Genomic DNA, 12,359 nt, shown 5'->3' on the forward strand with positions numbered 1-12,359 from the left:
TTCTGTTATTTTCACAGATGATCAAGCATTCCTAATAGTTGTAAGAAACCGTATAATTTTTGGAATTTCCCTTAATCCTGACATGAAGACCTTTGATGCTATGGTGCCCATATCAGGGATACGCAATGGTTATGATGTTGCAGTTGATTACTCAGGGCAATTCATCTATTGGCTTGAAAATCCAGTAAGTTTCGAATAACATTCCAAGTATGTAGCTTGTTCTTGAAGAGCCTAACTTCACGGAGGCCTTCTTACATTTTTGCTTGGGGGGGGTCGGGTTGGGAATGACCCAGACAGAAATTAGCTTAACACTAAGCCTTTTTTAATTTGGTGAGGGACGTCAGTGGGAAGTTGGCCTGGAGCAAAGACCCAATAATAAACACGTTTAAGCTCTTGGGTGCATTTATTCATTCAGCAAGTATTAAGTGACTACTACTTTCCCTGCAGTGAACTGGCTGCTTCCAACTGCAGAATACATGCCAAGAGGAAGCAGTAACCAAGTTTGCTCTTGAGCTTTAATCTAGCAGAAGATACTAGACTAACGTAAGAATGATCTTCACTTAAGACCAAAGGCAATAATTCCCTAAGGGAATTTCAGGAAAACTTCTGATGTGGCTGCTGTGGCCTTCACTCAGAATCTTTGTCTCTAGGAGGAAAGAGAACATTCCTCCAACTTCCTTCCCACTGGGACCCTTTCTTTACCTATTAGGGAAGAAACCTGTGAGAGTGGGGAAGGGGCAAGGAGAACATGAATGATTCAGTGTTGCTGGCGTTAGTGTTTTACACAGTGAGCCCACCCAATGGTGCTGGCACTTTGCATTTCTTCCACACATGAAGTATCTTAAAGCAACTGCAGTGAAGAAGCTGTGACCTTGAAACAGCTCACCACTCCTTGTCTTTCTCACCAGGGTGAAATTCACAGAGTGAAGACAGATGGTACCAACAGGACAGTGTTTGCTCCTCTGTCAAGTTTGGGGGCTTCTGCGAGCCTGGCCTTAGACTGGATATCAAGAAACCTTTATTTTACCGATCACGTGACTCGATCAATTGAGGTAATAATTCCAGAAAACTATTGACACAAACACTGGTTTCTGACTCATGTAAAATTTCAGGAAATGCTGTCATATGGAGGGAGGAAAAAGGGATATTAGTATTAATTCTCCAAAGACAAGGAGAAACCAAAAATGTAAACTCTCCACTGTGCTATTTTGTCTCCACCTGAGTATCAATGGCACCCTGTTAATAATTTAATACATAAAAATTTATTAAAATATATACAAAGATAAATAAAAATTATGTAACAAATTCAATGTAAAAGGAAGCTTATAGTAGGCAAGGCCCATTTTCATTATCTTTCCCCATCAAGTATCCAATGCTATTTCAGTTCTAAACCAAATTTATAGATTGCCATTGTTCTAAGATGGAAATCTATGACTCTAATAGTGAAACAGAAAGTAGAAACTTGATTCTAATTCCTTTGATGCTTTCCTTTGTGAGATAAGTGTTCTTTTTACTTCTAATTCCCAGAAGAAATTCTATAGGGGCACAGGTATGAAATCACATGAAGTAACTCAGAGGTAACTTGACTAGTGTTGGTTTACTCCAGTCTGGGATAAGAGTAAGACATGTGAGGGGTTATTAATTCAGAGTGAGAATGAGAATTCCTAATGCAAAGGGGCAGTCTTGGGAATGTGACAGTAAGGTGACAGTCCACTGCTCTGGATGAAGCATCAGTTAGTAAGTCGGTTCTCTTTGGGACATTCAGAACGATTGATGCTAACGATGAGGAAGGTGCACAGTAGCCTTCCTCAGTACCCTCCACAGTAGCCATCCAAACCTTACCACACTGCTGAGGGCCAACAAGTGTAGTAAACGGTCACGGTGACAGGGATATTCACAGTATGTACTCAGTATCCTAATCTCAAGCCAAGTAGAATCAGCAGCTCCTAACATGAAGGGAAAATTGGAGGCTCATCTGGTTCAAGCTCTTCATTTGGTAAGAATGTTAAGCCCACAGAAGTCCGCTTCACTGCCCTGATTCCGGGAGGTGGGGTGGGAAGGGGTGGGTGGTCTAACTTTGCCTTGTTATAAACCACAAGTTCAGCAATCCGTCCTGCTTCAACCCCCTTGGACAGTGACAGAAGGTATTTTGCACAACTTCAACTAAAAATATCACTGGCCCAAGACAGGGCAATATTTACTGCCCAAGACCTTTAGTACCAAACTCACATTCTCTAGAGGCCACTCAGTACAAAACTGTCTTCTTTCCAAATGGCAATTAATCTGCTCCTGTTTTGTAAAGCGGGTCTTCTCTTGTGGACTGATAGCCTTTCAAGAGCAGGGCACGTGTCTCCTCTGTCAGGGTTAGATAGCACCAGCTGAAGAACTGAGTGTGTGTGTGTGCATGTGTGCGTGTGCAAGTGTGTGTATTGGTGAGGCTACTTTAACCATGGAAACTTAAATTGTGCCCCAAATGCAGCAAGGTCCAGAGGAGAGAAAACTTGCTTTAGAGTCCTGGCTTCGAGTCTGGCTTGTTTGCTCATTTGGGCATTCATCCAACAAACACTAGTAAATGCTTTCCATGGATCAGGGCCATGGTTGTGTGTATGTCCAGTCGCTCAGTCATGTCTGACTAAAGATCCCATACAGTCCCAGGACTGTAGCCTGCCAGGCTCCTCTGTCCATGGAATGTTCTAGTCAAGCATACAGGAGGGGGTTGCCGTTTCCTTCTCCAGACTATCTTCCTGACCCAGGGATTGAACCCTGATCTGCATTGCTGGCAGATTCTGGACTGACTAAGCTCCCAGAGTAGGAGTAACTCATGTTCAATTCCAGCTTTTCCACTAGGGGTAGCTGTGTGCTCACTCACTGAAAGAAATTTTATAACTGAAAAGTGAAACATACAGAAAGGCTGTGTGTGAGAGAGCTCCAGCTATTCCAAAAAAACAAGGAGACTTTCCTTTGAACCAAAGACATCCTTAGGAAAAGGAGAGAAATTGTAGCAGAAAGAGGCAAATTGAAAAAATTATTTTAATCCAAATAGGAGAAAAAGCTGCTACACAGGAGAGAGAAAAATATAGAGAAAGAGTGAGGGAGAGAAGAATGTGTGTGTTTGTGTGTGTGTGTGAAAGAGGGAGGGAGGGAGAAAGATGTATATAGATAGAATGGCAAAGATAGAAACAAACATAAATAATCAGTTTGTATTGAAATACGATTTTATAGAAAAGGCTTTGTGCAAATCAAGAGGCGTTTTCTTATTTCTTACGAATGTTTCTCACCTCAGACTGTCTCAAGTGCACACTAAAATAGCCTGGTTTCTATAGGAAACTGCTTCTGGTCCAGTAATCCATATCTCTCAGTGGTGTTTCACAGTGGTATAACACTGTAGTTATAACAATTCAAGCAAGATTGCTTAAAAACACAACAATAGGAAAACCACAAATCCTCTCTAGGCCTCTTCTTTATTACTTTATATGGGCATAATAATGGCATCCATCTCATAAAGTCACTGTGAGGATTAAATCCGATAGTGCTTAATATAATGCCTGAGATATAGTGGGTTCCCATAAACAGGTCAATAGAAAACATTGACTGTAGTTGTGCCGGGTGCTATGCCAAGCACTTTACATGAATTGTCCCATGTTGCTGGGACCTCTATGCAGAAGGGACCATTATCCTCCACACTTGACTAACACAGTTTAGAGAGGTGAATTTACTTGCCTCAGGTCCTGTAGTCAGTCATGTAGGATCTGGCAGGGCCGGCATTTGCACACAGGCCGTTAATGTGGCACAGAACTCACTCAAGTGAATTAGATTGTTTGCTCAACTGTGTTTGCAGTGATGGACCCCTGGGTGCTCTGGTCTAGTCACTGGAGCACAGGAGACCTGTGCGGTTCCCATTGGATGGTTCTCATCTTTTTCTGAAGGCATTTTGTAGTTTCACTCAGGCAGTGATCCATATAAATAGCTTCTCCTGAATTTTTAGATAAATTGCAAATGGAAATTTGAGAGGTGATTTCATTTTCTTACTCCCATTTTCTATTGAGCTGATTTTCTCATAGCTCTGAGATGCAATTAGGGATTATCTGAATACCATGCAAACCCTCTCATTCACCCCAATCATAGTTTGAATTTGTTGTGTGTTTCAGTTTTCCTTCATCTTAGTTTTCTTATTTTCCTCTTATACAGGTTTTGACACTTCGAGGAGATGTCAGTTACAGGAAAACCCTGATTACCAATGATGGGACGAGTCTTGGAGTTGGTTTGCCAGTTGGCATAACTATCGATCCTATTAATGGGTGAGTGTTCATTCAGAAATAGCATATGTCTCCTATACAGCAGTACTTTTGTTAGTATTATGATCTGATAAAATGGAAGATTTCAAACATAGGACCTCTTCTGATTTCATATGCCAACATTTGAAAAATATAGATCTCAGGGCTTCTCTGGTAGCTCAGTGGTAAAGAATCCACCTGCCAGTGTGGGAGATGGGGGTTTGATCCCTGATCTGGGAGGATCCCACATGCGACAGAGCAACTACACCTGTGTGCCACAACAATACATCCTGTGCCCTAGAGCCGTACTCTGCAACAAGAGAAGCCACTGCAATGAGAAACCTGTATACCACAGCTAGAGAGCAGCCCCTGCTCACCTCAACTAGAGTAAAGCTCGCATGCAGCAAAGCTCCAGCATAGCCACAAAAAAAAAGAAAGAAAGTATATAAAAAAGAAGGAGAAGGAAATGGCAACCCACTCCAGTATTCTTGCCTGGAGGATCCCATGGACAGAGGAACCTGGCTGGCTACAGTTCATGGAGTCACAAGAGTCGGATACGACTAGGTGACTAAACTACCACCAGCATATAAAAAAGAAAATATAGATCTCAGTACGAAAGAAATAACTGTTAAATTATATGTAATATGTATTTTTCAAATTAATAACACTGAATTTCAAACAGGCAAGAATTTCAGGCATTTTAAAATAGAGTGAAAAATAATATATTTTGACTTTGAATAAATGTGGAAAGCATGAAATAGACCTTGAAGGGTGAGAAGACCACCAGTAGACGGAGGATGGCTTGCAGCTGAGAAGTGGTACTTGAGGCCAAAGAGCAGTGGAGGCCCAGAAGCATGGTGGTACTTAGCATGATTGTGTAGAGGGCTGGAACCAGAGACTTCGAGTAAGGGACAGTTGACTAGATGGGAGAGATACAGCAGCTAAAGCCACTTGGGGACGAATCGGGGAGGGGCTTTAATGTCATACTAAGGAGTTGTACTGTATTTTTTTTTTTTTGAGAAATAAGGAGCCAGCAGGAAATTTGGAGGAAAGGGATGATAGAACCTAATCTGTATTTTAAAAACATTAAAAACATTAATCAGGATTGGAGTGGCAAGAGTCAGGGGAAGAAGAAAATGTTTAGCTAGTAATGAGAGTTCTTAGCTAAGGTTAAGTAGCTTAAATTTTTAGTGAACTCAGAATTCATAAGAGTTTTGTGACTTTGTGCAGAAAACTTTTGGCAACCTGGAATGGGAGAGGAGAAAGAGAATAATGACAGGAACTTAGGGTGAGCAGTTAGCAAGTTAAGGAGATCATGAGAATAAACAAGAGTACTGTTAAAACAGTTAAAATGGTATGAGGTCCAGGCATAGAGGGACTGAAGGTTTGAGAGCTCAGACAAATTTTAAGGGCCGAGAACAGGTTCAATGGAAGAAATAAAATAGGAGAAAGGAAGAGATGGAAGAGTTTGGTTGAATTTCAGAGTTTGAAAACTTAGAGGTAAAGAAGTTTAGAATTGAAGAGTAGGTTCATGGGAAGGGTATATTGGATTGATGGTGAAAGAAAGATGCCAATAAAGATGATTGGAATTAAGGGTTTGAGGAATCGTAGAAGAGTTTGAGAGGGCTGTCTGGTGAAGCAGGAGGTGAGTTCAAAAGGAATGAAAACTTTGACTCATGTCTAGAAGTTATGTCCTCAATGGAAATGGAAAGCAACCTTCACATATTTTAATGAAATTGGTAATTCTGTGTGCTGATTAGGATTCATGTGTATACATTGCATTTTCCATCATGAAAATTGGAAAATTTAAGTAGCTTATCTTGTGGTAATTGATTTGGAAAAGAAATAAAGAAGGCTGAGAGGTGATCAGGGAGGTACTTGAATACTTTTGCATTAGCTCTTTCTTTTCTGGTGTGCTTAGCAGTATGTGAGTCTGGAACTGACTGTTGATACAGGCTCTTAGTCCATGAACTTCCTGTGTGACCAAGCTAAAGGATTGTCCACCAGTGGAAAATGGTATCCTGTGTCAGATTTCATTTTAAGTGGCCTCTGTCCCAATAATAACTGGGAAGTATACAGACATTAGAGAACACTAGTTATGGACTCCTCCACGCTGTATGTAACAGGATATTGACATTTCAGACTTCCTGCATTGAATGGTGTGCATCCTGAGGACAAGAAAGATTTGTTTTTCGTTTAAATACACAGTGAAAACATACGTTTCACTAAATACCTTTGTTTTTCATGGTTGTAGGAAACTGTACTGGTCAGACCGAGGAACCAACAGTGGCATTCCCCCCAAGATTGCCAGCGCTAACATGGATGGCAAATCTCCAAGAACTCTCTTTACTGGGAGCCTTGAAAATGTGGCATTTATCACCCTTGATATTGAGGAGCAAAAACTCTACTGGGCAGTCAGCAACACAGGAGTGGTATGTGCACCCATTTTAGTCCGTTGGTCTTCGTTGCAGAACTTGTGTAGTTGACATCCATTGTTCTGAGTTGTCTGGCAGTGGTTCTCAAACAATCTCAGCCACTTTTGGGGCTCCCCAGGTGGCACTAGTTGTAAAGAACCCACCTACCAATGCAGGAGACGTGGAAGAGACTTGGGTTCGATTCCTGGGTTGGGAAGATCTGGAGGGGGGCATGGTGACCCACTCCAGTATTCTTGCCTGGAGAACCCCATGGACAGAGGAGCCTGGCGGGCTACAGTCCATAACATCACGACTGAAGCGACTTAGCATGCACACCCATGCAACAGTGTTTTATTGCCCTTTCTCTCAATAACTTCTTTTCCTTGAAGTCCAGTTCTTTACAGAATGTTATTTTTTCCCTTATTCTTTCTTTTTCTTCGAGATAAATTCCATTTCTCATTCCACATTTGTCCTCTAAGAGCCTTTTCTTTTTAAACAGAAAGCTTCTGAGCTCAATAGGCATCTGTGAACAGATGCCTGGTAGTTGTAATGTGTGAGAACTCCCTTTCTTGGTCATTTTAAACTTCAAGATGAAGTTCATTATAATCTGCAATAAGAAATAGGAAGTATACAATTTCATTCATTCGCAGAAATAACACTTGATCTTTACTACTGTTCTTATGCAGCCGATCTGGAACTAGGCACAAAGAAGGTACTCAGTAATAATTATTGATCAGCTACAGTATTGTTTTGGTTGTTGCATGAGTGCTAGTTGCTTCCTTGCTTTAGAGAACAGGAGTGATTTCAGATCTGTTTATAACATAGACGCTCTTCAAAAAGTGGTCCAGTAGATTTGACTTTCAGTTCATGATAGCTTAATGAGCACTCATCTCACTCTTAATATGTGATTATAATGAAGAAATGTAGTGATATGTGTGAAAGCCCTTTACAGAAGTACTTGCCACATGCTGTGATTTCTGCATACAAGTTAGCATGTCCCAGACCAGACTACCCAGCAGCTCCCACTTCCTGTTTCCACATCTGCTCTGCTCTCCACAATCTGTGAGCCGGCTGGTGGTGTGACTTCTATCCTTTCTCCTAGGCTAGAACCCTTGTATTCCTCCTTCACTCTAATAACCACGTCCTGTTTAATCATCACAAAAATCCCTGCAGTTTGTCCCTGAGCATCTTCTTTCAGGTCCAGCCTCTTCTGCCACCTGCACCATTCCGAACCACTTCTCTCTAGCTATCTCACTAATGAAACTGCTTTCATAATGGAGGCATGTGGTCTTCAAGGAACCCTGAGCCCTGGCCCAGATAAGTAACTCCAGATTCCTGAGCCAAGTGTGGTCAGCTCATCTGGTCCCAGTTACTCCCTCAGCAGCTCCCCTCAGAGCGTATTTCCCTTGTGCTTCACCCTTCTGGAATTTCTCTTGGTTTCCAGGACATAGCCTGCTCTTGTAACTGCTGGATTCCCTTGTCAAGAGAGGCAGGGAGTGACATCCATTTGTCTCTCTTGCCAGCAATGAGCTCAGATCCTGACACAGAGGAGGATCAAACCAGCTATGTCTATATTTTGTTTTTCTTCCAGAGCAGACTGCTTATCACTTCCTGTTAGGAACTTCATTCTTGAGTTCTTCTCTAGTTCACCAGAGTTGTTTTGAGGCTGACTTATTACTGCGCTGATTTAATAGTGCTGTCTTGCTGTCTTCTGTGAGTGTGTCGAGTATGTTTCCTATTTCCATTGCAGAAATGGTTGGTGAAGACATTAAACCCAGGGCCAGTTAGCACACAGTATCCTTGGCCAGAATATCACATGCAGGGATTAGTTCCCTATTTTTCACCATGACATCTGAGAAAGTTGACTGGCTTACTTGGACTTTAGCTTCATTATCAGTGAAATGGGCACAGTGACATTTGTCTGACCCACCACTTGGTATAGGTGTGACTATCATGTATAGTTAGAAATAGATATGAAACATCCCTGGAAAGGATAGAATGCTATCTATGTGTGAAACATTATTAAGCGAATATTAGTTTTAAACGTTTGCCTCATTTCACCATGAATCAGTCAATAGCAAAAATTCTAACCTTTCAGATTGAAAGAGGAAATGTGGATGGGACAAATCGAATGATCCTGGTAAACCATCTTTCCTACCCCTGGGGACTTGCTGTCTATGGCTCCTTCCTTTATTACACCGATGAAGAATATGAGGTCATTGAAAGAGTTGACAAGGCTACGGGGGCCAACAAAATAGTCTTGAGAAATAATCTCCCAGATCTCAGGGGCCTTAAAATTTACCAAAGACGTGGTGAGTATTCGTCACTGAAACATACATTCATGTGTGTTCAATGAATATATCTATGCACTTACATGTCTGCATACAACCCTGCCACACACACAAACCTGTGTGCATACAGAAATAGAAATTATCCCAAAATATTTTAAAAATATTAAGCATAGCTAAGTGTCAAAGACTAATGGCATCTGAAAGGCCAGATTCACTTCAGAGTAAACTTTCTCCCATTCATTCCCCATCACTTTTTACTTTGCTTTTGTTTATTTCCCTCCCTGACATAATTATGTATGTGTTTATTGTCTGAGTTCTTCATTAGTATGTAACCTTTATGAGGACAGGTATTTTGTCTGTCTTGTTTCTTGCTCTCTACTCAGTAACTAGAATAGTTACTGGAGCAGTGGAGGCTGGCTACCTCCTGGAAAAGTGAATAACACAATAGAATTTTTTTAATCTTAGAAGGAGTACTCTTAGATGTGCTTTTTTGAGATAATGTAACTTTTGATTTGCCCCTTTAAATTAGTATTATGATCTAGAGATAATTTTTTTATTTTGAAATATCTAGCCTAAGATTATCAAGTAATTTGTTTGTTGTCCTATAACTTATGTTTGTCACTTGATATTATTTTATTGCATATTCAAAAAACTTCACGTATTCTTATTTAATATACATTAAATCAAATATCCATCACATGTTTGATCATATAATTAAAATTGATAGAATTTTAAATGGTAGTACATAGGTTATTCCTCTAACTCTTGAATAATTGGTGTAAGAAAAACAATTGGTACTCCATTCTCTACTATGATATAGCATAAACTATTACATGGTTGTGGTCGTATGTTAAACCTCTATGTGTTAGTTCTAGAAGCACTAGGCTCTCCAATATTGTTTTTAGATTAACTCAAATTCCATATTTTGTTATTGACTTTTTTAATGACCCCAAAATTTGACACTGAGTGGCAAATAGATGGGGTGGGAAGTTACAAACTAATTGAGATTTCATTTAGGCTCCGAATCCTCAAACGGCTGCAGCAACAACTTGAATGTCTGTCAGCAAATTTGCCTGCCTGTACCAGGAAGACTGTTCTCCTGTGCCTGTGCCACAGGATTTAAACTCAATCCTGATCATCAGACCTGCTCTCCATATAATTCTTTCATTGTTGTTTCCTCGCTGCGGACAATCAGGGGCTTTAGCTTGCAACTGTCAGATCATTCAGAAGCCATGGTGCCAGTGGCAGGCCCAGGTACGTTCCTCCAATACAAGTAACATTTGACTCCATTTGATGCCATGCTGAAGTCCTTGGTGCCATATAGCATTTCTCCATGTTTGGATTCAGCACATAAGGAAGCATGTTTATTTTGATTGATAACCATATTCACATGTGCTCATCTCTGCTTTCCCATGTCTAAAAAGTCATCTAAGGTACCATCTTGTAAATATATTATAAAGTCAACAAGTTTTTCATCCAGCTTTGCATTTTGAAAAATATCAAATGCAGAAAAGTTGAAAAGTGTAGTGAACACCCTTATACTTGCTAGATTCAACCATCGTTAACATTTTGCCACAATTGATACTTAAGTTTGATCACCTGGTAATGGTGATCACCATGAAATCTCTACACTTTTGCCCCTCTACAATTTATATGAAACTTTTGGGGTTACACTTTGATACGCTATGAATATCTTTTCCCCCAAGTATCTTTTATTCATTGGTTTTATTTTTGTCTGAAATGATGATTTAATTGGGAATTGCAAAATGGTTCTTTTTCTTGTTTTATCATTCCTTCTACATTCATTCTTCTCTCCTTTTTATTATCACATACACTCAAGTTTTTATTTCCTTAATTCAGTGTAGAATCATTTAGCATAATTGTTCTTTTGATGCTCCTATCAATCCATTTTGTCTGGGGAGAACCTCTCATATTGCTGTCTGTATTCTTTCAACATGATTCCTTTAGTGTTTGAATGCTTCCTTGCTTCCTGGTCTAATAAATATGTTCCAGGCTTGCCTTGTACCTTCCCTTCCCAAACCTATGCCTAACATTTCTCCCAGAAGCCAGTACTTGTGGGAAGTGGCTTTTAGAAACTAAGATCCGGGGGTAGTTGTGTTCATTGCAACTGGGAAATAAATAGCTTTATTTCATAATGGGGGCATGGTTTGAGCAAAGGAGATTTGGAATGAGGGTTAGAAAGGAAGGGCAGACATTTTTAAAAGTTCTAGTTCAAGCTAGAGCATAGTTTAATGATCTTTTCTTTAATGTTCCAGGACGAAATGTACTGCATGTGGATGTGGACGTGTCTTCTGGCTTTATTTATTGGTGTGATTTTAACATTTCTGTGGCATCTAATAATGCAATCCGTAGAATCAAACCGGATGGGTCTAATTTTACAGACATCGTTACAGATGGGATAGGAGTAAACGGAATCCGGGGTATTGCAGTGGATTGGGTAGCAGGTGGGTAAGCTATATAGTGATTTTATTGAAAAGTTTTTGTGTTTGCATTTCTGTCATCTTATTTATACTATAAAGTTTAACATACGTGTGGCAGATCTATTTTCCTAGATGTTTATTGAGATCATTTAAGATAAGTTGAACTGAGTTTTTAGAGTAAATGTAACAGCCTTGTGTCTGTTAATGATAAAGTGTTTCAGTTGACAGATTCATTATAGATGATCTCATTATAGATTATTTACTGAGTCATTGGCAAAATGGAAAGAAATATTTAATTATGTGGACTTATTTAACCCTTAAAGGAACATCTAATTTCTATATTAGAAATGTCTAAATTTTCAAAGAGAAAGGAATATCAAAATTTAATATAAACCATAAAATGGCAATCATTTATTTTAAAGCTGAGCAATTTTAGCTGCTGAATTCCTAATTGCTTCCTCATGTTATTTATGAAAACCCTTTGATTATTAGGTACTTTGTTGTAGTTAATTGAAATGCCTGACTCAACATTATATTAACTTTTCTATACTGATTTATATACTTAATTTTGAATTACCATCCAGTTTTTAATGACACACTGAAAAACAACTGTCAACAATCTATGGCCTATGGGCCAAAGGTAGCCCATGCTAAGTAAAGTTTTGTTGGAACACAGCTATGCCCATTCATTTATGTATTGTAAACTATCTTCCCACCATACTTTTTTGCTCTAGCATTTACTTTGTTCTGTAATGCCCAAATTTTGGTGACGTTAGAAGGTCCATGGGATGAAAACATCTACACTAGTTAGAAACAATCTATTTAGTTCCTAAGAGTATATATTTATTTTTGTAAGCCTAAACTGAGATATTTATTTATCCTCCTGGGAAAGACAACCTATACTAGCTCAAACCTCTATCTTACAAGAGCTATCTTCTT

The 12,359-nt window shown here is 39.6% G+C and overlaps 1 protein-coding gene across 1 annotated transcript in view; it reads left to right on the forward strand.

Moving 5' to 3' along the window:
- The window catches only part of LRP2 (LDL receptor related protein 2), a 177,825-nt gene that overhangs the window by 103,270 nt on the left and 62,196 nt on the right, over positions 1-12,359 (forward strand). Inside the window, exons 32-38 of the mRNA XM_081577887.1 lie at positions 18-184; positions 909-1,052; positions 4,189-4,298; positions 6,529-6,706; positions 8,787-9,000; positions 9,997-10,233; positions 11,256-11,444. Coding sequence (XP_081434013.1) covers positions 18-184; positions 909-1,052; positions 4,189-4,298; positions 6,529-6,706; positions 8,787-9,000; positions 9,997-10,233; positions 11,256-11,444 — 1,239 coding nt within the window. The remainder of the gene's footprint in view (positions 1-17; positions 185-908; positions 1,053-4,188; positions 4,299-6,528; positions 6,707-8,786; positions 9,001-9,996; positions 10,234-11,255; positions 11,445-12,359) is intronic.

This window comes from Giraffa tippelskirchi, chromosome 3 (genome assembly GCF_054371585.1).
Source record: "Giraffa tippelskirchi isolate mGirTip1 chromosome 3, T2T-mGirTip1v1.2.pri, whole genome shotgun sequence".
NCBI lineage: Eukaryota > Metazoa > Chordata > Mammalia > Artiodactyla > Giraffidae > Giraffa > Giraffa tippelskirchi.